The sequence below is a fragment of the Falco punctatus genome (genome assembly GCF_963210335.1).
Source record: "Falco punctatus genome assembly, chromosome: 4".
Lineage (NCBI taxonomy): Eukaryota > Metazoa > Chordata > Aves > Falconiformes > Falconidae > Falco > Falco punctatus.
In genome coordinates, this window is record NC_137583.1 from 46859940 (window position 1) to 46887612 (window position 27673).

Consider the following 27673-nt stretch of genomic DNA (forward strand, 5'->3'; position numbering starts at 1 on the left):
GGTCTGGGTGAATCTGAGACCTGTTCCCCAGTAAAATCCTCTCTCTCATAAAGAGGCAGCAGGCACTTCACAGGCTGACGCCTGTTTGCTGATCTCTTAGCTACGTTTGGTCTTAGAAATGTGGGGGGTTATTTTTTTTCTTCTCCTTTCATAAAATTTAAACGTGTGTTTCTTTTCCGTGCTAGGACATGGTGCAGGGTGAAGAGCACAGATAAAGAACCTTCCACCACTCCGCAGCCTGTTCCACCTGCCCGGAGGACTTGATGCGGCAGGACACAGGCTGATGCCCTCAGCACACCCTGCCATGGATGGGGGGCAGAACTATCCACAGCACGAGCACCAGCAGTCGGGCAATACGCTGTACAGCATCCCTGGCCTCCGCTCCCAGCTCACCTTGCCAGCCGTGGAGGTGAGGGGCCCCAGCAGCTTCTCGGCGAGGGGGAGGGAGGAGCTGTTTGGAGGGTGAAGGGGGCTGAAGGGTCTGGTTGGAGACCAGAAGGGGTCTGAGCAGAGCAGTCCAGCCTGTTGGGTCCTGGGAGCCCTTGTGCATGTTTACGGGAGCTATTTACCAGACTTGCTAGGCAGCTGTCCAGGGGCATGAAATATTGATTGGGAACACTGGAGGGCTGAGGTGCCAGCTGTCTGCTGCCTTTGAAGTGGGAAGAGAAAAACAAAGCTGTGATTAAAACAATGCCTCTCTGAAAGCTGGTAGGTGCCAGGCTCCTTGGGAAGGGGCTAAAGAGTTTACGCAGAACTGCAGACTCTGTTCCTACCCAGGTTGTCTCCCCGAGCCAAGCTTAATCTATTGCTGGGTCCAGCTGTGCCTTTTTTGAGAGTGGCAGAGATGAATGTGGTTGTATTTGTCCTGATACAGCTGCTAAAACAAGACCAAGTACTCGATGCATTTGTTCTCAACAGGGCAAAAAGCAAACCTCTATCCTAACATAGCGTGTTCCTGCAGTTTTCTATTTATAACTTCTTTGAGTTTTGTCACATATAGGAAACTAGAGTTTAAAAAGAGAGGCCTGTTTCCCCCCAGTGCATGTTGCTTCAAGCATGAAGTATCATTCCTCTGAACACAAAAAAAGGACAGATGAAAGACTGATCTGTAGCTGAGTAATGAGATACTGTATTCTTTCCATGATTGTATTGGTACGTGCTGAGCTGAAAGCTTCCTGTTAATGCTGGGAGACTGTTTAGGAGGTAGGAAGGCGAAAAGAAGAGACTGTTTTGGGGTGTTTAACTACGCAACCCAATTTCAAGTTAATGGGTTGGTGCTCGCTTTCTGCAGAGACTGAAGTTAAAGGAAGGGCTCAGAAAGGGGACTGACCCTATTGCCCTTCTGGGGATGGTAACAGGAAAGTAGGTTCAAAAGCTGAAACTGGAGTGCAGCACTCGATTTTTCCTGCTATGAGAGATGAAGATCCACCTCTGCTTACGGAAAGCACCAAGGGAGAGAAATCACGAGCCTGGCCTCAGATCTGCAGCTGCAGGTAATTGTGCCAGACCTCGGCTGCTGTAACTGTTCTGGTTTCTCCTTTCAGAATTCCATGCTGGTTGCCGACTCATGGAGTAGCTGCTACCCTGCCTCTTTCCCAACCTCATCCTTCCCAAGTGAAAACCAGTGAGTGCTGTTCTCCTTTGTATAATTCCCCTCTGCTCTTGCACACCCTTATGATTCAACCGTTTTTCTCTACTGCTTTCCTTGTTTATTTATTTCACTAACTGATGGGGAAATAATTGCATCATGCACTGATCTTGTGGCATTTCATAAACTGCTACATCTTGGAAAAAGGGGCAAACAGCTTTTTTTTTCTTCCCTCTTTTTTTTCTTTTTTTTTTAAATATGAGAAAAACTTTGATTTCTGGTAAACCTGAAGGCTGCTACGAGGAACAGCCTTGTTTTAACCTGGGTTTGTTATGCTAATGGAGTTCTTAAAAACACCCCATTAGCACAGTCTAGCTGAGCAAATGCATCACGCAATTTCTAGCTTTATACAGACGGTGCAGACAAGGGAGAAGGTATTACTGGTACCAGGTGGCAGAGGGTGAGGTTAAAATCTTTTGCCATGTAGGTGACTGGAAGCTGACTAAATATTACCAGCTCACGTCTATATTGAAAAAACAGCCCCTGACTGCAACCCAGAGGCCATCAAGAGTCATGATGTTTTCCTCTGGTTGTAGCTGATGTTCTTCACTGATAACCTTGTCCCACAAGGTGTGAGGTGATGAGTATGAGCTTGTGTGAGGAAATTCAAAGCTGTCTAGTGCACAGCACCGTTTAGTGTTGTGAAGTGTAGCTGTGATGGGTTTCAGAAACATTCGCGTAGCAGCAGTGGCCCCGTCTGATGGGGAAGACATCAGCCATGTGCTTTCTAGAATCGGTGCAAAAACTTTCCTAGATTACATGCTCAAAATAGCATTTTTTTGGGGATCTTTGCATAACAATAAACACTGTTCTTCCTTCTCCCTTTTATGATGAACCTCCATCCTGGGTCCGAAGGTAGAATGTGACAGGAGATGTTTGGGACAACATAAAGTGGCCTTGTGCCACCACTGAGTGACTTGGGTTGGGACTGGGAGATGCTGATTGTTGGGAAGAAGGTGTGAAGCCTGCTCGACAGCTGCTTTGGTCTCTGTGAATACAGGGAGTGGCACAGATATACAGGATGTTTTTTTATTTAGGTCAGAGGTGGGGGGGGAAAGAGAAATAAAAGAAACGGAATGTGATAGCGTGAACTAATAACTGTGTTCCTGGTGCTTGGGGATTTAGTTTAACCTCCTTCCTAAAGGGATTTTTGCACCTTCGTGGAAAAGCAGAGATCCATCCTCATGAGTGTCTTTAAGTTCCAGCCTGAGAATCGGCTCCTCTCTTCGGAGGGATGAGACACATGTTGTTTCTGTATTGGTTCTCCTTGCTTCTGGTGAGCCCGGTCCACCTCAGCCTGCAGAGTGAGCCAGCTGGTGATGATGGGGTGCATGGAATAGGGCAGTTCTCGATATAAGATTACCAAGAAGCTGTCCCACAGGTGCTGAATGGAGCTCTGCCTTGCTAGTTACTCCCCAAAGTGAGAATTTGAGGGGAGTTATCAGACAAGTTCCGTATCTTTGCTCTTAGCTAGCCTGTCTCTGATTGGAAGAGGGTGTACTTTTTGAGCATGATTCCTGTAAATTACACTTTGTGAATCCTCAAGAGAGCTATAACAGAATTTCTGTTTTGCTGTATTGAACCACAAGATTAGATTGTGTTTATCTGTTGTGTTGGGTGTTTTTTTCTTTGACCATTTGTTCTGGTTTTGCCCCTCACTTTCTTCCTGCTTAATGCTGCTCATGTCAACTCTGCTGGAAGCGTTACAGCCTTGATCCTGCAAAGACATGCCTGCATTTACAAATGCAAACTTGTTGACTTTGCTATAGTTACTTTTGGAAATGAGGCTCATTGTTGTAATTATTTGCTAGAGAATGATGTAGCCAAGGCTGAACCTTTAGCATCCTGTTTTTCATATCCTGATAACTGTAAAAATTACCTTTCAGGTGCAACTTGCATGTGTATTTAAAAAAAAATCTGTCCTTTTTTATTTGAAAACTGCAGCTGAATCTTTTTTTAGGTGGATTTAGGGTGTTCTAGGTAGGAATCCTGGAAAGGATGGAAACCTTGAAAAAATGGGATTTTAAAGGGTGTTGTAATTATAGCCCATGTTGTAAAATAGAAAAATGCAGGTGGCGTTAGAGTTAGGACAAGTTCCTTTTCAAAACCATTGCAGAAGAAATCTCATTTGCAAGTATCTGTGGCTTATTCTCATAGCAACAGCTTTGTCCTGAAGCAGGTTTTTCCCGTTTCTTTTCTTTTCGGTAGTTAACTTTCATGCCAGAGAATTTCTTTAAAAGATACCCAAGCTTGCCTCTTTGTTTCAGATTCTCTTAACCTGAAAAATGTAAACAGTGTATTAAACCTTGCTGAAAGAACAAATAAGATTCAGGTCCCCTGTAGGGAAGAGTTGCAGCTCAGTTCATTTCTAAGGCAATTACCCCTGAGGAGCTGGGCTTCCTTTGCAGCTGTAGGCTCAACACGTTCCTTGCTCCGGGGAAATCTGGGTCGGTCCAGTTGTGTTGTTGGAAGTGATGTCACATATCTGCAAAAAAGTATTTCTCAAAACCTGGAGCAAAGCTTTTTTCCCCCAGTTTCCAAAACACACAGCCCCCTTTTCTTGCTGTTTTTAGGCTCTTTCCCACTTTGCCACCTATGTATGGAGTATTGCTTGCTAAAACAGTAAAACAGGCTTTGAAAAACATGAATTGGTCTAGTGATAGGGAAGAAGAGTACCCAGCTGATCCTGAGGCAGCCTGTGACCTTGGCAGCTCATCTCTGCTCATCTGCCAGCCTGAGATGTGGAATTTGCATCTCTGAATGGATGTAACAGAGCATAAAGCTTGGCCAAAATACACATGGGAGGACCCCAGTGAAGTTGCAGCGTGGCCCCAGAAGGGCTTCAGGTGCATGGATGAGCCAGCTGGTATGAAGCGTGCGAGGTAGGCACAATATCACAGTAGCCTAGCAAGCTTGAACTGACAAAGTATGCTGACCCTTCTCCTGGGAGGGATGCGCTCACCTCTGAGCTGTAGATTCCTGGAAGAGCCCGGCCACAGTGTGTTCCTCTGGGTCCTGCTGTTGAAAGTCTTGAGCTTCAGGAAAAACTGAAGGCAATGATCAATTTCTTGACAAAAGAAAAAACCCAAATGAAAACAACCCAACAAAAAAAATCTCCCCCCCCCCCCCAAGATTCTTTGGGAGTTTGTGAAATATCCTACCCTGGGACCCTGCGGCTGGATTGACATCAAATGGTTTGGGTCATCAGCTGTCGGCTCAGGTTTGCCTTGTGCCAAGCTGTTCAACTGCTGCCCTTTAGAGTGGGTGGCAGCAAGAGACACAGTCTTGCTCCTCAGAGGAATTTTCCAAGCTTGATGTAACCCAAAGGTGTTCCCCACCCAGCTCATATCGTGTGTGTCCCCACCCCGAGGAGCTGGGGGTGAAAGAATTTCTGTGGGCCAGCTGCTTTATTCCTTAAAGAAGGGTAGAAAACCTCTCTGTGGTAAAACTGTTGGTGCTTGTTGGGTTCTGAATGTTGCACGCCTTCATGGGCTAGTTAGATTTCTAAATATTCTTTTTTTTTTTTTTTCTAGCTGAATTTTTGGGCTGGGCTTTATTGGTTTGTTTTGCTTGTGGGGCAGGGAGCAGGTGCTTATTTTTCTTCACCGGTACCTGTTGAAGGACTGTACTGGGTCAGTACATGCAACCTCCTCTTCACGCAGCAAAAGGCTGATTTCTTCAGACCATGCTCTTCAGCCAGATCCCCTCCTTCCCTTTTTTGAGACAAGAGTTCAAACACAAGTGGGAGACCAGCGTTCCTTCCCTTTTGTCTGTGTGGTTTCACTGGGAGTGACTACCTTTCCACAAGGCAAGGTGGTGCTGGTGGTGGCAGGATTCGGGGACCATTCCTCTTTGGGTGGGCTGGTTGGTGCCAGTGCAGCCTCTTCTGCCTGAAGAGCACAGTGCTTCTCTGGAATCAGCTTTACCTTGTGCGGAACAGTGTCTTTAAGAACTTACAACTAAATGCATTTAGTTGTTGGGGTTAAAAAAAGTCTGGTTTTATTCAGCAAGATCAGCACTGGGTTTTCTGCAGCCGAAAAGTAAAATGAGATAACTCCAAACTCCCTAGCATTTGTTCCCTAGCCTAGACGCTGGTCTTGGCACTGAAGAGATGAGTTTCCCTGACTAAATAATAAGTGTATGTGTTATTAGAGGTTAGTGATTGATGTAGGACCTCAATTGCTTCAGGAGCCAACCTCAATGGGGAGAGTGATCCTGTCCTGAAAGGAGCTGGTGTAGCGTTTGTCCGTAGTCATCGGATGGACCTTGGTTGTGCATGTCCCTGACTGTCCTCCAAGTTTGATCAGAGGGATTTTGGCTCTGGGATGGGCCAGGTTAGCTGTAGTCTGGCTCTTTGTGGGCAAGTTGAGTGTCTCCATGACAGGACACGGCTCGCAGTGTCGGAGCTGACAAATGCAGGTGGTGTTTTCTATTGCCCAGGACACCGGGTTCCTTCTTTAGTGCTGCAGCTCAAAGTCAGATCTTATGATAGGAGTGTGAATGGGCAGTAAATCCAGTGTGATTAAAGCCGGTATCAATTTCCTTTCTAAAATGATGATGACTTACCCAGTGAACACCCTCTGCCTCTGAGGGGAGGCAGTTGACCCAGAGTAGCTTCCATGGAGCAGTTCACCAGTAACTAAATCTGGAGAATGTAAGCAGGTACATACAGGGCCATCTTGCTATGAGGCTGTTTTTACATCTTTGCTTTGGCAGTACAGCAAGGTTCATGTACTTGATTCTTCCAGTTAACACTTACTATTACACCCTCCCCCCCAGTTTAATTCAAGGTAACTTGTCAGTGTCTTTACGCCAGCTCTTCAAATGAGAGAGAAGATCTTTAAGGTCCTATTCAAAGAAGGGTAAAGCACAGCACCAAAGGTACTGAAATCTGGAGTTTGACAAATGCTGCATACTCAGCGGCTTTCCTAAGAGGATCTCGAAGCAGTGCACTGAGTTTTGCTATTGGCTCTTATTTCAGATGGCAAGAAAAAAATGCGTCTTGCGTTCACAGATTTGAAAACCAAGGTTAAGAAGGAAAGCAAAATAACATACCAGGGCTGGTCATTCCACAGCAGTTCAGGCCAGGGACACTGTGGCTGCTTTGGTCTCCTTCCCATTACCTTAACTGACTCTTGTCCAGACCACGAGGTGCTGGTGAAATTGGAGGCTGCGTTCACTTTTCCGGTAAAAATAGTTTTCTCCTTCCCTGGTTAGCTAGTTAACACTGGCCAAGCTCTGTCCTCGTGCAAGAGAGACAGTGAGACCACAGCTTGAAAGCAGTTTAAACAAGCCTTTCCCTGTGTGTAAATACAGTCATTCCCAGAATTTTAATTTGCCTGAATAGATGAGGAGGAGCCGTGAGTCGGTGCTGGATTGTCAGAGGATCTGTCAGGTGTGCTAAATTCACACCTCCGTGCTTGCACGGGGTGAAACCGGCAGCACTAAAAATAAGGGGAGAACAAGGAACAGAGCGGGAGGGAGCTGTTCCTTGGGAGGAAATTCTTTTTAATGATGAAAAAAGAGCAGGAAAAATGTATTTAGCGGAGTGAGATAACTGTGTTTGCACATAAATACATATGTAAATGTTAAGCATGGCGTATTAATGAGCTGCTAGCCGCACATGGCATTTTAATTGCTTAATAGTACTTTGGCAGTGCAGTCATTCCCTGCTCTGCTCCTGGGTAGGATTTCTTTTTAAATTTTGTTTCTTCCCCCCCCACCCCCCCCCCCCCGTGCCTTGTTAAAGTTTATTGCTTGTGGGTTCTGTAACTCTGGCGTTGCGAAGAGCGTACAACTTTTGCCACAAGAGGAAACCAGTCAGATGGGGTGAAACGTTCCAGTGGTTCCAGCCTGCGAGCGTGTTGGGTGGCGATTGCCCAAGCAACCAGTGCGCAGCCCTTACGGGAAAGATTACGAAGCACATTCCTTGCTCCTGCAGGAGAGGGAAAGGGCTTTGCCTGTGTAATAGTAAAACCAGAAGACGGTGCTTTAACTCGGGCCAGAGGCTGCTCCTGGGTTGGGTGGGAGGAAGGGAGTTGTCTGCTCGGTTGCAGTTTTTACCTTCTCTCTGCTCAGGGGGGGTGGGTGGGGGGCTGCTGGGGGTAGGAGGCAGAAGAAGTGCTGGCATAGACCTTTGCTTTTTTTCACTTTGCTTTTTTTCACTAGTTCCTTCGGCAGGGATCGTGCTTTGTCACTAGGTGGGTTTGGTTAGGTCCATCATTCAGCTCTGGGTGCACAGTTCTGCCTAGGGCTGCCTGTCCTTCACCCTTCCATTTTTATCTGCCTTTTAAGACCTGGGAGCAATAAACCTCGCCATCAAGGGGGTGTGAAGGGGGTGCTCTCTTTCCCTGCCTGTGCTGGTTTGCAGGGCTGTCTCAATTTTATGGCCCAAACTAGCGCTGGGGTGTGACATTCCTGTGAAACTTGATGCTTGTCCTTACGGAGCGTGATTGTCAGGTTCCGTTGCACCCGGGCGCATTGCTGAGGCTTAATTTTGCTTTGTTGTCAGGACTGCAATATTATTTAGCCCTTCAGACCATTTTTATCTATTAAATGCTTCCCAGTTTACACAAATTGCTGAGAATTGAATTCTTAATCAGCTCTCCAGACTCTTACGCTACGGAGTATGGGAAGTAGGATATAACTGGTATAGATGTATTAAGTTGCCTAGATATCTCTTCTGGATAAACACAGCTTTTCTTTAGTACCAATCTCCTTTACGTGTCATCCCATAGTTGCAGCTTCACCGCTGATGATGGAGTCTGAAGCAACCTGAGAAATACTCAGGACTGACAGGAAATAACTGCTTTTCCCATTTCCTTACAGGCAATATTTTAATTCCCCTCGCGATTTTTATATGAATTCCATCAGCAGACCACATTTCTTGGATACAAACTATGCATCTGTGGACCCCACTGACTTCTTACCAAAAAATGGTGATTTTCCTCAGGTAAGTACATAGCTACTGATGGCTTTGGGGGAGAATGGTACTTTGCGGTGATGGGTTTTATTTTTCAGTATTGCCTTACTAAGGGGAAAGGAAGAGACGGGCAATTTCTTAAATTTGTCTAGCGCCTGATAGGAATTGCGTGCAATTGGGATAGATTCTCTGACAACGGCAATTCAGAAGCTATCTGCTGGCTTGGTAGGAGCTTATCTGTGGTGAAATTGCTTCTGTCTTTTAAAGTGGTGTTTAACATAAACACTGAAAGTGCACAGGAGAATCCCACTTGCAGGAGGATATAGGTAAGTGTGAATTTGAACGTGCTTCAGACAGTTAAATCATTTGCATCCTGAAACACCCTTCACTTGCGTACGTTGCCTGTGCTTCTCACCGATTACAAGTGGTGGATTCCTGAATAGTAAATATTTAGGGATTGCATCAGCTCAGTGCCTAGCAAGCCGAGATTGGAGCCAGTTCATTTTTTGCAGAGCTGGAGTGTGGGAGAAAATGGTTTGTGCCTTGTGAGGTGGGCCACTGGTGTGGTAGTCCAAATCCAGCTCCCTGAGCAAAGCCTCACATTAGTGAGTCACCTGGCACAGCGGGTCTGGTCATCACCAGTAGCTCTTGACCAGTATCTTCTGACTGGATAAAACCAGATAAGTAAATGAATTGTAATAGCATTGATCTTTGCCCCCTGCAGAATTAATTGTGGGAGGAACGAGACAGAAATGTGATCTCATGAACTTGTGGAAGCCATTTAACAGGCTGCGATGGGAAGAGGGAGAGGGGTCCTCTCCAGAGGTCTCAGCTTGCAGGTCTGGTGTAGTTTGGCTGATGGGTTTGACGGGAAAGGGCTTTATTATTTCTTTAACTTATGTATTTTCTAGTACCCAAGTGGTCGATCAGCTTCCTTCCCCTGCTGCATCACAGAAATTGATCTTGACCAGCTTGGAAGAGCAGATTTTTTGAGATCCTTTGTGAAAAGGAGATGATGCTTTGTGTCGGCTAGGTGACAAAAGAGCAGGAGGGCTCTGAGACAAACCAGCCATAAATGACCTCAAATGATTTCCAGAACAAGAAATACTTCTTGTGCCACTCTCTTCCTTGTGGAGAGGAAGTGACAGATAGGAGCAAGGTGATTGTAGGCAGTTACACTTTGCCTGGACTCTTTCTTTTGAAGCCACCTGTTGTGAGACTGCACCTATTACAATGTGCTTTGAAGTATTCTGCTTTAAGTATAGAAACAATAAAGCATCCTTCTCTGAATCAGCCAAGGTGGTTCTTTCACTCGAGCATTGTGCCATGTAATAGCAGGTGCCACGTACATTCCCCCAAAGAACAGAGCATTTTTATGGGTGCTTTTCTCTCCTGTTTGCTGGTTGTCTGTAGGTCTGTGCACTGAACATTACTGCTTAGGGCTTTCTGGAGATTCCCACAGATAACCCAAGGCAGTGATGTTTCACCTTGTGTGCTCTGAAACTGAGCAGGACCTTTGTTAGAGCTTTGTTTTCCAATCTGAAACTGATCTGATGGAGTTCATACCTCAGAGGGATGGTGTCTGTCTCGAGCTGCCACAGGGCAGACTGGCAGCACTCACCAGGTGTCTAGTGTGACAGTGCCCGTTAATCTGAAATAATAGTAGTGGTGTGCTCTACTGCTCTTGAAGAGGTGTTTCACTCTTTAGTCATCCTCCAGCTCAAATGGCATATTCTGCTGAGGTACGGAGCCAGATCGGTCTTCCTCAACACTTGCCTTTTGACTTCAGAGCTTTCTACATTGTTTGCTGCTAGTGCTCTCACGTGTTAGAATGCCATGAGCACCAGTGTGGAAATCCATTGATAAAACCTAGGGCTTTCTGAGCTGCTCATCGTTGCTCATCCAAAGAAGAGCTGATGATTTTTTCACAGGAGCCGGTGCTGGAGCCTGGATCCAGTAGAGCAGCAGGCACTTAACTGGAGGCAGTGGCATCAGTTTGGAGTCATCTGGGAGTGTCCTGGAGCTTTTCCATCCCTTGATTCAGCAATATCTTCCACTTTACTGATTTTTTACTGTCCCAGATGCCAAACCGTTAAATATTAACAGTCTGCCTGGAAAGCTGAAACATGCTGTTCAGAAGGTGTGGGAGCAGCTTGGGTGGTTACATCTTTCCAGGTGACTGTATAGGAAAGTACCTGTCTTTTCCATCCTTGCCCGGTGCAGTGGTAGGAGTGGCAAGTCCTGTTAAACTTCGTGCTGTTACGACCATGCCAAACAGAGGAGCAAAACCAAAGAGAGAACATGAGGAGTTTGCTGCATGCTTTGGTAAGAGATGCTTGATTAAATCTGTGGTCGCTGGGCAGGCAGGTAGATTGGGTTATGTGAGAACTTGTGCTGCCTTCGTACATGAACACAGACTGTTCTTTTGCTGAGGTACCAAAATCCAGCCTGTTCAGTGGTGCAAGAGAGCTTGATGTCACCCTTTGGGTGACATCCTTCTCTGTGTATCTCAGCAGCCGGCCAGTCCTTGACTTCTGCATGCTGTCCCGAGGGGCAGAGGAAGGGCTGGAAATCAGTGTCATCTCTGATCTGGAGTGGTGTTTGTGATGCCTGTGTGCGACCTGACAGCAAGCCGGTGAACGCCACCTCCCCAAAACATACCTGGAACCATTCTGGGCTGCAGCAGGACCCCAGCCTCCTCTCGGATTGCGTGGCCTCTAGGCAGCTTGGCTTCTTACAGAGTTTTCAAGGAAAAAGGATTTAAAAGGTCTAACGACTAATGATTTTGAGGTATTTGCGTAGTAAAGGTGGCAGTGGTTGGAGGATTGTTCGTGTGCCCTGGGGTTTGGGGGACTCGAGGGTTTGGAGAGTGGGAAGGCTGACGCATCTTCCTCAGCGCTGGCATTTGCTCCCTGCTGTCTTCTCTCCGTATTTTGTTTTGGAGGTCCTCAGTTGCACCTTCAGAGTGTAAAGCCTTTGCTGGCCTGAGGATGCCGTGAGTGGGAGCTGCCACATTTCTTAATTGCTCTGGGAGTTTCTATGTAATTGGATTGTTCACTGCTGCCATTAGGTCTGGTGAGGAGTGATTTCTGTGTGTATCACAGCAGCCTTGCTCAGTGCAATATGCATATGGGACAAGGTGCTTCATTTGCATGGTCAGAACAGCCTAGTGTCAACTTGAACTTGTTCCCTCCACAATATTTTTGGTTTTTGGGTTGCTTTTGAGTGATGCACCCTTGCCGGTCTATTTGCATTCTTTATATAAACAAGTGGCTTAAACTGAGGTTTAGAAAACAGTTATATGAGGCCATATTGGGGTCTGATAGCACTTCTTCATCTTGGCAACTGTTGTCTTAAGCCAAAGTCGTGCCCCAACCCTGTGGTGTCATCTCCTTATGGAAAAAGTCTACTGACTGCACACATGTCTGGGGAAATCAAAGTCCTGAAGAGAAGCTGCTTTTGGTTTCCATTGCTTCCTTCCCTTTCTGCTGTTTATTCCTCCAGTTATCAGGTGCTGGTGAGTTGGAATCCAGTACTTGTGGGCAGTAATTTTGCTGCAAAGGCATTTTTATTGTCTCAGTGCTATCTTGATGGTAAGAGCTATTAACTGCTACGACAAAACACACAGTGCAGGAGGCTTTAACTTCTGCTTTGGCATCTGCTGTCCCTTTGCAGGTGTGTTGAGCTGTAGTCTGTCCCCAGAGCCTTATTATAAAAGCAGAGCAGCCTGTTCTAGAAAAGCATACCTATCACGTAAATACTCGCTGCTTTTAGCCACCACAGATTTTTCTTTAACCTTCACTGTTCTGTCCTGTTTAGAATTACTTAAACCACACGACTCTGCCCATTTCCTCTGAGCCTTTTGTAATTTAAGATGATCCTGCCTGTTTTCTGATAGTCAAGCTATATATCCCTTTGCTTAACTTCATTTGACTTGCTCCTTGTGGCTCTCCGGATCAGGACTTTCTGAACGCCCAAAAGCCTCTTCTTCCGACTTCATTTGCCGTAAGTTACGCTGAAAAATAAACTTGGTCTTTTTGTGGCGAGGGTGAGCAGCATCTGTCGAGTGTGGAAGGTGTGGGCACGGTGGGTGTGCAAGGGGGCTTCGCACAAGCCCCTTCCTGTTCTCGGCGAAGCAGCTCTACGCAGAAACGCTTTGGCAGTAAACTCGGGTACGCTTTGTAAAATTGGAGTTGTGCTTGGATTGGAGGAAGGAGGTCAGTCCGGATCGATTTAGCTTGTGGGGGCAGGGAGGAATTGGCTGCTCTTGGGTAGAGTCATTTGCAGTAATGCTGTAAAGATGCAGTTACCGCTTTGTTTGATCTGCTCGTGGTATATGGGGGCTCTTGACCATGAGTGTTAATCATAAACCAGCCCTCTTTTCACTACCAGCCCCTTGCAATCTCCTATTAATCTCTGTTATTAAGGGGAGAAATTAACCTACTCTTAAAAAAAAAGTATTAATTTTTAAAAGTGCTTCAGTGCACAGAGCTGTGGTGATTTAAGAGAAATCAATGTAACAGTTATTAAATTATATGAAAGACTTGGTTCTGACTAAAATGAAGAGTTTCCTGGAATAAGAAACATCCTGGAACTTCCTATTGCTGTCCTGGAGTTATGTCTACAGGGAACAGAGATACTAAAATCAATTTGAAGACAGTTAACTGGCTCTGGTGCCTTTGAAGCACTTTATGAACAAGTTGCTTTACATGCTCATGTCTTTGTTTTTGCACTTCAGGGTTGGAGTTTTGGCTGGCTTAATTACACTTTATAAACACTTTCGGTGAAATGCCTAACACTTACTTCAGGCCTTGGTTTAGAAAAATAAAGGCTGTGATTATAGCGGCTCACCTGACCCTGTTACAGTAAGCACGGTGAGATCGTGTTGGTGATGATGGCATGCACTCCCAGCAGGACGGCTGTGACCGCGATGTTTGCGTGTCTGCTGTGGCCCTGCTCTCACTGTGGTTTCCTGCCTTGCCGTGGGGTCATCCATCGCATGTAGGGTGCGTGCCTGGGTCAGGATGCCTCGGATAATGCACTTGGAGATGATCTACCAGACGGCACGGCCATGCACCCCCCTGAGCTCCCAGCTTAGAGCTGGGCGAGTGTGGCCATGGGTGCACGAGGATGCAGTGGCATCAGCCCAGGCTGTTGGCTCGTGTAGAGGGTTTGGCTGCTTTGATGGTGAGCTGCGCTGGAGCCAGGCACACCGGTAGCTGGTCAGTGCCTGTGTGTGCGGTTCACAGCCAAGAGCCAGACCAGGCAGGTCTGTGTGGGTGCTGCAGCGTTTTCCTGAACTGCAGGGCTTGGGCATCAGCGTAAAATTCACCTAGCAAGTGCTCAGTCTCTGATCATCTGATTTAGCCACCCTGAGCTGGTGATCAAGGAGGAGAGGACACATCTGGGATGCAGCTGACGTTATTCTAAAGCAATGTCTCCTTTTGTTTGGATGAACTGTGCTTTAGGAATAAATCTTTCCCTTGTATGTGTAAAAAGAGCTCTTGGGACCATCTCAGGTGGAGATACCTGTGGTTAAGTGAGAATAATTCTGCTTTTGAGACATAATTTGTCAGTTGTGCTTGGCTGTGGATTGCAGGAGCCGGCCAGGATGCCTGTGGCCCTAGGAGGGGGTACAAGAGGCTGGAAGGCTCAGACATCTCCCTCGTTTCAGCCTTAGTTTTCATCTGTATTGCTACATTCAAAGAGCGATGTCCACCTCTGGGCAGGAGAGAAGGCACAGGAGGCGATGGAGAACTGCCTGCTGAAATTCTTGGCAAGCACCATTCTCTGCCTTCTCCTCTTCATAAAGCTAACAAAAGTGGGAAAAGGAACGGGTCTGAAACACAGAGTGCTCTTAAAAAAATGCCGGTAATATAATTTAATAGCTGACCACTGGGAGATGTTATAAAATAGACCTGTTAATTCAAAGCAGAATCGGTCTGGGTCAGTGTGATCAAGTGAGATTCCCCATCTCCGGTTCTGCTGGCTGTCACAGTGTGTCCTGATCCATAATGTGCTCAGAACACCAGTGGTGCTGTCACAGCAGTCACCACAAGAAATACTGCCTGCAACATGACCGCTGCCTTCAGTCATTTTCCTTTTCCTGGCCTCACGTGTGTGTTATTCCCCCAGTCGCACCATCTCGCTGCCTGCTGCTGTGCACCGCTTTCCTCCAGCTTTCGGGATCACCTGCAAGAGTTTACTCTCTCGCTGGTTTTCCTTCATGCTTCGTGAGTTTTCCTGATTTCTCCTCATTTTAAGGAGGAGCACCAGCCTGGGAGTTCCCCTCTGGGCTTGCTTGGCTGTCCCCTGCTCCTCTCCCCGGTCCCGAAGAAGCAGTGGTCGCCTTCCAAATTTCCAGTCCTCGAGGGAGCGGTGTGCTGGTAGGGCTTGCTGTGATCCAGACACCCCCCTCACATACACTGCATTTCAGCTCTGGTTATAAAATACCTACCAGCTGGTTTGTTATCCTTGCTCTTAGTGTCTTTTAAAAATAAACCATTTGTGGTCTCAACTTGTCAAAGCCTCTCAGTGCAGTTGCTCTCCATGCACCTTGCTGCATCTCACTCGCTTTTGAAACTAGAGCAGAGGCTGCCCTGTGCGGGGCAGGAATGGCCCCTGGTTCTTAAAACAGCCAAAATGCAAAGCAAAGCCTTACACCCAGCTGGGTGAAACCAGTTGTGTCATGGGAACAGGAGAAGCAAGGCATGGTCTGTACAATACATACTCTCCCTTCTTTCATCCCTCTGAAAAAAAACCCCAACCCTGCTCGCACAAACTGCAGTGTTCAGATATTCAGTACTCTGCCGCCCTTTAGCTACTTTTAGACTTCTTTTTTCAAGACATATTGCTGCGATCTGATAGTATAGCCTACTCATTGCTCAGGTATCCCTCCTGCCTGTGCAGCTGCCTGTTAGCATGGGATGGTGCCCAGCAGCTTGGCTTGCAGAGACCTGCAGCGGCCTGATGGCTTTTTCCACGAGTGTCTCACCAGGTCAGGAAGCAGAGCCTGGAGTGTCCTTGGACCTGTCTGAAACGCCTGTGTTTCGGGAAATTTAAACCTGAACTTTTTGGTTGCACGAGGGTGATGAGCTGGCAGGTCTTGTGTACAGGTGTGTTATTCTAGATTGATTTGTATCTGGGCTTTCCTAGAAGCTCAGCACGTGCTTTCAAGAAACCATCAGCGTGTTCAGGAAGCTGTCCTGCAGGGCACTGGTTAGGAGGTGGTAGAGGATGCTTAAAGGTTACCCAACAATGTAACTAACTGGGTTGGACATTCCAGTTTTTGCTGGAAGATGACAGAATAATTCTGCTTTGCTCTTCCTGTCTGTCAGCATGTGCTCGTGAATTAATTGTGGAGAGTAGAAGTTCTGTGGCATGCCTTCTTCCCTAGGACAGGTTGTTAAAATTCCAGGTGACGGTTTCTCGGTGGGTTATCTTATGTGATTATATTACTGTGGCCTTGCAAAATCAGTTTAGCAGTCCTGGTTGTCTATAACGATGTCATACATCGTGCTTCCTTTTGGTGATCCAGTTTTATTGCCTACGTTTTGCCCTATTTGTCCACTAACAGAAAGGGAAGAGGAAATAAACCACCTGCTTTTTAAAAGGTTGTATAAACAGCAAGACCTCAGTAGTGTCAGGCAAGGCTTGGTGGTTTAATCAAGGTCACACAGCAAGGTAGTCACCAGCAAGTCACTAATTAAGCCATTTCAAAAATGTATTTGGTCTCTTCAAGCACATCATTAAAGCACCTATCCCAAGCTCCAGGGCACTACCAGCTAATTAAAACAATCAAATTGAAATAAAAGCAGCAGTGAAAACCCATTGCCATTTTCCACCCCAAACCAGCTGCCCACAGAAACCAAACACTTCGTTTTTACCACAGTTCCTGCAGAACGCCTCTGCCATCGCAGCGCCTGCGTAACCGCTGCTTGCAGCCTTCACCGGAGGTGAAATGTGCTCTATTAATGGGAGGAACGCGGCAGCGATGCTCCAGCTCCTCCTGGGGCCAGGGCTGCTGGTGCTGCCTTTTCCTCGCTTGCTGTGAGCGTGGCACCAGCATCCCTGGCTGCAGGCTGAGTGCCTGGGGAAAGGCATTTGGCTTTCCCATTTGCTTATTGCAAAAACGTTTTTGGACTAAGTGTTCTGCATGATGGAACGTGGATCCTCGTTATTAAGGGCGATTAATGTATGAATCCCTGTGGAACTGCTGTGCTGCGGTGGGCTGGGCTGTGCTCCTTGGAAGGAGCCCTGTTGCACGTTTATGCCCTGTGGGTGGTTTTCCAGCGCCAGGACCCAGCGCATCTTCCTGGCAGGGGCTAGTCCTCCCTCCTCATCCAATGTCCTAAAAAAACCCTACTCCCCTCCAGTTTGTCTCCCCTGACTCTTGGAAGGGTTGGGAGAGCACCTCATTTTTTGCTCTCACCTCTTGCAGGTCTGGTAGGGGCTGCTCCAAAGTTTTGGGTTTTTTTTTGAGAAGTGCCTCGCAACGTGGGATTTTTCCAGCAGTTCTCAGCACGAGGCCCCAGGAGCACTTGCATCAGCAATGACAGCAGGCACCGCACACCGGCTCTAGCGCGGAGCAGTGATGAGCTGCGTTTCATGTGAAGCCCTGCTATGGTTGCGTGGAAGGAGTCAGAGCAGGGACGGAGCGACCTGCAACCAGCGCTCCTCTCGCCGTCCTCAGCACGTGTACCCATGCTGCTGGGCTCGTTGGCTGCCGGGTTTGGTGGCCAGGCTGAGCCCCTCTCCCTGCCCTGCCATGGCACAGCTGTCCCAGTGTCCTGCAGCGAGCCTGGCTGGAGCTGCGCTCCTGGACACGGCGGTGCCACCTCCAGCTGCGGTCCAGGCTGGGGTAGCCGAGCTGGTGGGGGGCTAATGCCGTGGCCGGAGCCTGGCACCGGTGCTGCTGGCTGGGTGAGGGAGAAACAAACGGGAACCCGGAGCAAACAGAGAAGTTCTCATGGGTTTATTGCAGGGCGGTGAGTGCTCTGGCAAACTCACTTCTCCTTCACCCTCTGTGGTGGTGCAGATGTTCCTTAAGCTCACACTGAACAAATCCCTTTCCGATGTCCCGTTTTTTGTGCCTTTTTCTCTTCCCTTTCAGATATCCCGGTTTTTGTGCCTTTTTCTCTTCCCTTTCAGATATCCCGTTTTTTGTGCCTTTTTCTCTTCCTTTTCAGATATCCCGGGTTTTGTGCCTTTTTCTCTTCCCTTTCCGACGTCCCGTTTTTTGTGCCTTTTTCTCTTCCTTTTCAGATATCCCGGGTTTTGTGCCTTTTTCTCTTCCCCGCTAGAAATTCTGTATATTTCTGTTACCAAGTTAAAGTTAAAAGGGAAGGCCTTGGGGAGAAAAAGCAATATTTCTGGACACTGAGAAATAATGATCTAGAAAAGCAAGTTAAGAAACTGGCTGTACTTTTTTTTTTTTTTTTCCCCTCCCAATTTTTTAATTGTACTATTTAGGGTGGGGCAGATACTGAAGACAGAAGGAAGCCCATGGACCTGGGGTGGGGTTGGGGACCCCAAGTTGTGAATCCTTCTCATGATCTTTTTCAGTTTATATATCTGTGACATTTACACTTCGTCTGGAATTGGGGTGGGGGGGAGAACCCCCCCAGCCCCAAAGCTGTGGGGGGGAAACGCTGGTTTTCCAGGGACGACCCAGGAGCTCCTGCCTGACCTCCTGCTCGGCGGCTGGCCGCGCAGCACGGCTTTGTTTACAGTGTATCTGTGGTTGAATTACACCACATACAGTAATTCTCATCGCATTGCCAGTAATTTCACTGACTTACCAAGCAGGCATCATTTCCTGAAAGTCAGCCCTCGTACTTAGAGGAAGTAAAAGCACTCTCCTTCGTGACTAAACACTATATGCAAATTTCCACAGGCTTAGGACAGACGTGCTGGATGGCTGTCTTTTTTTCCTCCATTTTCACTCCGTTCTTCTGCATGTTAATTTTTAAAAACCCTTGATGAGCTCTCTTCCTGGCTGTTGCTGCTGTTGCGGTCATGAATGAAGACCTTTCTCCATTATATACCGAAAAATCTCATTTTACTGCTTCATCCACGTCCTGCTCTGCCGACAGCAAACTGAATGCTGTTTTAAAATGTCCCAAATGCAGTTCTGGCTAAAGTTCCCATTTCGCTACAAGGTAATGCCTGATTTTTCTTTTCTTTTTTTTTTTTTTTTTTTTTTTCCTTTCCCTCTTCCCCCCCCCTTCCTCCTTGGAATTCCTTGTGTGTTTTGTTTGTGAGGCTAGCCAGCTCCAGCTGCTCCCCCAAGCTTGTGTCCCCCCCGTATTTTTTTGCACTGGCAGCAGAGGTTTAGGGGCGACGACTCGATGCGAGGCAGTGGGAGCGGATTTACTGTGGTGAAGATGTGATTTGTGTTTTGCTGAAATGTGCATTACTTGGAGGCTGTTCCTCTCAGAACTTGGTCGCTAGCTGTGAAGCTCAGAGGAAAAGGAGTTGTGTGGAGAATTGATTGGTGTGTTTATGTAGTTGTAATGGCTTTCAGGCATTTTATTTTTAAACCAGATGCCGGGTACAGAAAAGCAAGGGAAACGCCATCCCAGCCAGAGAACTGAACTCTTAAGACTGCAAGTTTATTGCCCCACATTTAGAAAGATTTTGAGTTTTGGCAGCTAGAAGATTCTGTTTTAGTCATCGGCTGCTTACATTGCAGCTGTTAATTCTTGATTTTGTCTTTTCTAAAATGTAATTTGCTTAATCTGTGATTTTTGAGACACCGAATCTTTCTTGTTTGGCAGTGTAGCTTTGTTGGGTATGTTTATTTGTGTGTCCCTGTGTATATTATCTATGTGGTGGGGTTTTTTTGTTGTGTTTTTTTTTTTTTTTTAAAAAAAAAACAACCCTCTATCAACTGTGTGGTATGTAGCTGAGTAATCCGTAGTTGCTGTGTAGAAGTATTTGTTTCCCCTGTGTCTGGACTGTGAGCAAATAAACTGTTTATATTGATAGCTTGGCGGCCAAAAATATTTTTAGGATGCATACTCCTTCTGTATTTAGACTTCACTTGTTCTTTCATTATTTTTAAGAAAGACTTTGTTTTGACTAAAGGAACTGAGATGTTTCCAGTGGTTGGGAGGAAGAGGTTAAGTGTTTGGGTTGTTTTGCTCAGATTTTTTTCTGGTCTTTTCTAAAAAGTAAATTCTTGGGTTTGCTAACTGTTGTGGGATAATGATAGAAATCTGGTGTGCCCCAGTGGCACTGACTGGCAATTCGTACTGGTGAGACCCCGCTGCGGTGCTGGAGCCCTCAGCTCGGAGAGACATGGACCTCTTGGAGCAGGTTCAGAGGAGGCTACAAAAATTGTCAGAGAGCTGGAACAGCTCTGCTAGGAGAAAAGGCTGAGAGACTTGGAGTTGCGCAGCCTGGAGAAGAGAAGGCTGTGGGGAGAGCTTACAGCAGCCTTCCAGTACTTGGAGGGGGCTTGTAAGAAAGATGGGGACAGAGTTTTTAGCAGGTCCTGTTGTCACAGGACAAGGGGTGATGGTTTTAAACTAAAATAGGGTAGATTCAGACTAGATATAAGGAAGAAATCTTTTAGGATGAGGGTGGTGAGATGCTGGCACAGGTTGCCCAGAGAGGTGGTCGAGGTGCCATTCCTGGAAACATTCAAGGTCAGGTGGGATGGGGCTCTAAGCAACCTGCTCTGGCTGAAGATGTCCCTGTTCGTGGCAGGGGGGTTGGACTAGGTGAGCTTTAAGGGTCCCTTCCAGCCCGAACTATTCTATGGTTTGCACTCACAGTTTAGATCTCCCATCAAATGATTGGCATTGATTTACCGAGTTACTCATCAGAGCATCTTCTGATATGAAGACCAGACAACGATTTGTGATCCTCCATCTCATGTTCTAGTACGTTGATGTTATTTCAACCTCAGTGTGAAAAAAGAACACTCTGGCAAGACCAACAGCCAGGAGCTGTGCATAGCTTCTGCATCAGCTGGCTGTTGACCCTTTATAAAAGTCTCCGTTAAGTGGTCACTCTGTTGTGAGGGAATTGCCCTTTCACCGTTTTATGGTGGGCCTCTCTAAACTTAATCTTTGACTTGAGCAGTTAATTCTGAACTGTGTTTTCACAGCAGACTTCAAGGTCTCTTTGTCTGTCTTTTTAACGGGAGAATCTGGGAAAAGTCTGGGAGATGCAGGGCTCAGGGTTGAGATCTTCGAGCTGGTGCTTCTCCCAGGTGTTCACTGTCCCAGTGCAGAGGAGTGTTTAACGAAGCAGGCTGAGGAGATGGAAGCAAAGCAGGTCTGCCAGCCCCCCTGCAGGAAAATTCTCCCACCAGTGATGATCTGCAATGTGCTGCCTGGAGTTAGCTGCTACGCTAAATTAGGGGTGGGGGGAACTCCAAAAACTCAGGGAAAAAAACCCTCCAACCCCCCTAAACCAAAGTAGCCTAATTCCAGAAATAAAATTTATGTGGAGAATAGCTGCAGAATAGCATTTGAGATAAAGATCCTGCCTTGTGGGGTAACGTCTGTCTGTTGCAGAAATTCAGCTTCCACTGAAACATAAAATAAGTGCTGTTACTGTAAAAAAACACCTCGTTTCCAGTGAGAAGATTAAAAAAATCTTATTAATCAAACAGGGACAAAATAACTTGCTTCTAATCCTGATGACTGAGGTGGGTGATCTCTCTGGAGTGGTGTCGCTGAGCAGCTTCTCATGCCCGTCAGACTCTTCGAGAAGTAGAAGTAGCACATCGCAGGTCTGGGAGCTGCCTTTGCACTCCCTGCTCAGCTCATCGCCCCTTTTCAGTGCTTGCTGCACCTGTAACCTCCTTGCTTCTCGTGGTTTCTTGGGCCATCTCTTCCACCCCTAACGCTGGCATCTTGTTTGCAGCTGCTTCTGTCTGCGTGTCAGTGCTCAGCACCTTTTGGCTGAGGGTCTCACCTGGCGGGGAGCAGCTGTAACTGGTATCGATGGGTCTGACAGTGGCTTTATCCCACTGCAGAAAGGAGTCCTCGTGCTCACTTTGTCATTTCACGAGCTGACGGTTTAGGTGATGATCCTTCCTTTCCCTTGAGGAGACTAAGCTCGCTGCTCCCGTTTGCCCCATATAAACCAGTGGAGTAATTAGTCAAGGCACGGTTTATAATGACACAGGTTGTAGTTATCAGTATGGCCTTGCATAAACAATTACACTGTGTTTTGTGTACGAGCGAGGCTAATTTACTGAGATTGCACTCTTAAGTTCTTCGGGGCAGGGATCTAGCACGTCACTACTTTTAGTGCTCTTTGGATAGTATAATTAGCTAAGACAAATGGGAGACTGGAAGCTTGTGACTAATACCTAGTAATACTGCAAGAGGATGGGATCACTGAAATAATTTCCAGGACTAATGCTATCCTTCCTCGGACTTGGAGGCTGGTTTCCTCTTTCCCATTTCAGTCTGGTGCCCTGAGTGGAGGGAGCGGTGGTGGGGCTGGAGCCTTTGCTGGGGGATTGAAGGTGCTGGGCTCGGGAAAGCAGGGGATGCCCGCTGGGGTACCTGGAGTCGTGGTGCAGTGCTTTCACATCTCCCGTGGCTGTTCCAGCCCAGCACTTTACTGGTCTTCAGAATCTGAATGTGCAGCGGCCACTCCAGTCTGCTCCACAGCCTTCTTGCTGCCGTGCCGTGCCCGTGTGTTTGCAGACATTTCCTACTGAACTGCCTTCTGCCAGGGGTATTTGCAAATGAATAAAACCAGCGCAGAGGTGTCTCCCCATAGCTCAGCAATGAGACCAGGTGGGGATCTCAGAGCTTCCAGCTCCTTGAGATGCTGGTGCCGCCATCCCTGGGTGGTGGAGCCCTCAACTGGGACGCTGTCAGGGAAATGCTGAAATGGATCCATGTAACGAAAGTTTTTCGTAATGAAAAGAAAATCCCTGGCTAAACAAAGCTGGATTTGCCTTGTAACTCCAGCCTTTTGGTTTAGCTCTTTCTTGTGCATAGCGTAGTATCTGCCAGGTGTCCTTGAGAGAGGAAAAACAAGCTTCTCCTCTCAGCGTGCAGATTGTAAATAATGCCTGTAATCTTGTAGATTTAAAATCGAGGATGATGATGCCTCTTTTTGATTGTTATGAATAGGAACTAGCTCTTGCAGATCACCGTGTGAGCTGAGCTCTGAGGGCTCTGCCCTTCCTCCCATCTACTGGAAACCATGCGACCCCTGCGAGGTGGCCAGGCCTGAGATGAGGTGTGCTGCTTTTTTTTCTTTTTAGGTTTGCATTCGGGATCTCCCCAGGCACCTGTGAAAAGCAGCATGCCTGTGTCTTGATAACCAGCCGCTGTTCACCGCGTGTGGACAAGCTGCTTGGACCATCATGGTTTTTGAGTGGGAGAGTTGTAGTTCCAGGAGTTGTTTGTGCCACCACTGTTGTGGTGGGTGCTCATAGAAGATAACTGTTGTTGTTTCTAGTGCTGGGCTTTGAAAGTAACGTCTTCAAAGCAATTATTATGAGCCTCTTGATATCAGTCTGTATTTATCCTCTGTGTAGCATCTAGATTGTCAAGACACCCCAAGCGGAGTTCTCAGCTGCTTTGGGTCCTCTGACTATGCCTAAGCCCGGTGTATCAGGAACCGGAGCGGATGGGTGAAGGGGCAGTCCATCTGCCTGTCCACCTCTCTCTTCCTCCTTTCTGGGAATGTCCAGAAAAGTTGCTACAAAATGGATCTAAACCGTTTTATAACAGGCATAATATGGAAGAGTAGCATCAGGTGATAAACTCTCTTCCCAAGCTCCACAGTAAGCCCAGATGTCAACGCGCTCTGCTTTACCCGTGTCCTGGTTGGATCTGAAGAGGTGTTGGTAGCAGAGGAGCGTAGATCGTGGTGATAGCCCGAGGCTGCTGAACTCCTGCAGCGCTTGTTTTTAGGATGGTGAGCCCAGAGGACGAAGCAGAAGGGTGGGGAAGACAGTGAGGGGAGATGGTGGCTTGTTTCAGCAGCACAGCGGTTCAGGGTAACCGGCGAGTGTCTCTGCAGGGGACTGGAAGGTTGAGAGAGGCTACAGACCTGGGGAGGGGGGAGTTAATGGGGAAAAAAAAAAAATCTCAGTGGCTTGAGCAATGTTTGCTTGAATCCTACGTGTACTGTCCGTGCGGCACTCCAGATCAGGAACTTGAGGCTGTGGGAGGTGGGCACGTTGCTGCAGGATGGAGAAGGTGCTTGCTCTGGCCGAGAAAGGCCAGACTTACCCAGCTGCCTTCCTACTTGGTCAGGTGCGAAATGGAGTCCCATTTCCAGGGGTCACGTAATTTTTAGAGGATAAAGTTCGGTGCCTGCTTCAGTCTTGGAAAAGCCTTGGTTTCTGGGTGATCCTAAACAAGCCACAGAAGCATGGTGAGCGAGGGCTGCGGCTGGGCGCACCGCTGCGGTGGCACGTGTGGCATGGGAGGGTGTCCTGCACAGCACCACCCTGGTGGCACAACCGAACCGGCTCTTTCTCTTTAGGCCTTCGGGTCCCCCCCGTCGGTAACTGAAGGATGCAAACGTCACACGTGGCGCTGTGACCTCTGTCACCGCTTGCCTTTGCTTCAGCACATCCATGCGCTTGCGTAGCTGCAGCACCTGCACCTGTGGCTTCGGAGCAGACAGGGTGTCTCCTCAGGTGCCAGACGAGACATATCTGGGAAGAAGGTGAAGGGAATATGTCTGATGGTTTTAAATACTGCAAACCTGTAACTTTTGATAGCAGTCGTGGGAGGGAGGCTGACCCAGCTCTTGGCCTGAAGCCCTTAGGAATAGTGCAAGCAGGCTCAGCTGTGCGTGATTTCATGTCAGGCAGGGCTAAGTGACTTTTAAAAATCTTTGGCTGCCTTTCTGCCTTGTAGTAGGAAATTGGCCCTTAACTGGAAATGAACGGTGATTTCTCCTTGTATCAGACACGGTGGCTCTCCTGGCAGCCGCGCTGCGGTAATAACGCACTCATGAGGTTATCTGGGCTAGCGGAGAGCTTGAGCTGGCCATCTGCTGACAGACCTGACCCTTGTGAGGAACCACAAAACTCGTTTGTGTTGGCAGGGTCCTGTGGGGCACCAAGAAAGACCTGCTGGTCTGTCTGCCTGTCCCCCTGGGACAGAGGCTTGCCTCCAGCAGGACCTCGGCGTTTGGAAGTATGTTGCTCTTCAATAAACAGCAGACAAGGTTTTTCTGCTTTGAAAAACTTTAAAAGTGGTATTTGATGTGGAAGGAGAACTGAGATGATGTGATGGAGTCAGGGAAAGTGCTGTAGGATGCAGAGTAAGAAGTGCTTCTTGGCTGTTGGTTCTTGCCACCTGAAATTTGAAAAAACAGACAAGGACTTGATCGTAGGATGGGGATTGAAGGCTCTTTCTGAGCTAGAGTTCGTGTGACTCAAACCATCATCATCACCGGGTTTGCGCAAAATAAAACGGTTGTAAGGCATCTCAGGACAGGCAGCAGAAAAAGAATGGGGGCAGAGATTGATCCTCATCACTGAAGCACGTTCTCTTCTTGTCCGGACTGAGGCATGCCCTTGAGAAAAGGATTAATAGATTTGCCAAGATTCATCTAGATGCAAATCCAGATGACACTAGCGCTCCTTCCCCCTGCTCCTGGCAGCCTTCTTTGTGCACGACCTGGCACGAGGAGACTTAATTTTTCCCGAAGCCTCCAGGTATCGCTGTGTTAGAAATTGCAGTTAAACAGCTGTGTCATTACTAGGTGTAGCTAGTACTCTGTGGGTTTCTGTGCATGAATGAAATACTTGAGTCCTCCGAGTGTTAGGCTGAGGACTTTTCACCCCTCAGACTTCTTCAAGGTCAAATACAAAGCTGAGGTGACAGAGCTTGTTGAATGCTCCTCTTTCTCCCAGTCTGTATGTAGAATTGTGCGCAGCCTGAGTCAGTCCTGAACATGTACCAGCACTTCTGTCCGGTCCATGTTTTTCTTACTTTTTCAAGAAACTGAGATTTTAAACCAGCTGCTTAGAGCATGTCCTCATTTAAAAGTTAATTTCTAAGTTTTGGGGAGCATGAAGTCAAGGAGCTGCTCATTTAATAGCAAGAAATTAAAAATTCCTGGATGAGTAGGTGTGGGAAAGGAGGTCTCTGGTCTTCTCATCCTGCCTCCTCTAATTGGGGTTGTTTCTCCATTTCAGGATTCTTCATACCTCGATGAGCTCTCCAACAACTCCCTCTTCTCATCCCCTGCGGATTCCCTCTCTGACATTGCGGATCCTAAGGACTTCTTGCCTGCCGATGGTCTGAACCACGTGCCAACACTATGGGATATAAACACACCACAGCAGAACCAAATAGAGGTATGGGCTGCTCCTTTTCCATCGTCCCTGACAATAAATACCTTAGGCTTCATCCCGTGGTGTTTTCACCAAGGAATTAAGAAACAACTCAGTTCCCTGCAGGGATGGATTTGTGGTACAATGGTGTTATTTTGCTATTACCAACTTCACTTGAGGAGGGATGGGGTGAAATGATGACACAAACTGTAGTCTCCTGGAAGCAGGAGGGAATCCGGACATCCTCAAAGGGATACCTGCACTCTTTCAGAGTGTGGTGCAGGCACTAGCTCTTTCTTCTGACGGCAGTGGTGGGTAGGTGCACAATGGGTCAGGTCTATCCCTAAAACATTCAGCAGGTCCAGAGTGGACTGTGACGGGGTGCTCAGGAGTGCTGAAGAGAAGGACTGCAGGAAAAACACTGTGGTGTAGATCATTAACTGCCCTCAGCAGCAGCCACCATTTGTTTATTCTCCATGGCAGATATTTTAGTAACAATGACTAAACCCCCAACCCTGTCTCAACTTAATACTAACCATTTGTGTTTACTTTGTGAGTCGAAGTCCCTACAAGCTTTTACGTCTCTTGAGTTTCCCTGGGCGTGTGATCTCCCGACAGTCCCACAGCAACATGTGGTTCTGTGCATTTTTACCAGCTTTCTGCCATCTGTTTTCCCTCATCTGTTGGGACTGGTTACTCACTGTTGCACAACCTGGTATCAGTCGCTACGGGTTTGGTTGTTGGCGGAACCAATATCATACGTGTCTGTGGAATCTCTGGATCTCGGCTGTCACGGTGAATGCCCAGCTGTGCAGTCGGTTTCCTTTGTAGGTCATTCTCTTACAAAGACACTGGGGAAAAAGATTCAGTGTGAATGCCCCAGAAGGCAATCTGGCATGGCCGTGCTTTAGCTGCTCTTGTATTTTGAGGTTCTGTTGTGTTTAGAGGCTGCATTTTCACTTAGTGGTGTGTCTGCCTATTTCCATGAAGAAAGCTGGCTGGTTGTCACAGCTGGGAAGTAAGAGTCTTGGCAGATGCTGCTGCTGTGTGGCTCAGTGACAGGTTGGGCACTGAAGGAACGTGGCTTGGTGGTGAGGGTCCTAGCCTGGCACTCAGGCAATCAAAGCTCCTGCCTGCCTTAAACTTTCTGTGAGATCTCAGGCCATTTATGCAGATCCTCAAATCAGACACCTGAGCTCTTGCTGAAATCACTGAGGTTGCATCACCTTCATAGACCTGTGCAGCATCCTCCTGGCCCGCAGCGTGTCTGTAGTGGGAGGCAGCGAGTACTGCTGCTCTGCTGCCCGCGAGTGATCGTGTTGGACACCAAGGGTCACGCTGCTGTGCTACCGAGTGAGGGCTGCACAGGCGATCCACGCACAGGCTGGACCCCTTTGCGGTTTGAGACAGCAGGAAGGAGAGTTGAGCTGTTTGCACAAAAGAAAAGGCTGAAGACATCACAGGCTTGTAAACTGGGGGATGAAAAAAGCTAGAAAGCAGATGCATCCCCCGAGACAGAGAAGGCCTATGCCTTATGACTCCCAATTTCCTATTATTGAGTGTTTTTTACGTCGTAGCCTAAATCACTACAGAAATAGTTCCTTGGTGTCCTTTGTTCTAAACGTGTGAACTCTGGTCGAGATACTCGATGCTTAAAAAAGCTTGTAGTTTTGTATCTGTGGAGTATACAGCAAAAATCTTAGTGGGAAAAGCCGTTTTAAACCCAGCGTAAAGAATGCAAGTGAGAAACAAATACGTGTGAGACCAACTTCTCTGGCCTGGGGGAGCAGCCGTCTAGGTCTCTGCTGTGTGCCGCTCTCAC

The 27673-nt window shown here is 47.5% G+C and overlaps 1 protein-coding gene across 5 annotated transcripts in view; it reads left to right on the forward strand.

Moving 5' to 3' along the window:
• SBNO2 (strawberry notch homolog 2) overlaps positions 1–27673 on the forward strand; it is a 67955-nt gene that overhangs the window by 16025 nt on the left and 24257 nt on the right. For 4 of the 5 annotated variants that reach the window (XM_080384616.1, XM_080384617.1, XM_080384615.1 and 1 more), the window contains 4 exons: positions 186–409; positions 1545–1624; positions 8477–8600; positions 25714–25875. In XM_080384616.1, coding sequence (XP_080240742.1) covers positions 284–409; positions 1545–1624; positions 8477–8600; positions 25714–25875 — 492 coding nt within the window. In that variant the 5' untranslated portion in view covers positions 186–283. Of the gene's footprint in view, positions 1–185; positions 410–1544; positions 1625–8476; positions 8601–17035; positions 18731–25713; positions 25876–27673 lie in introns of those variants that run through there. The other variant, XM_080384618.1, reaches the window with a different exon arrangement.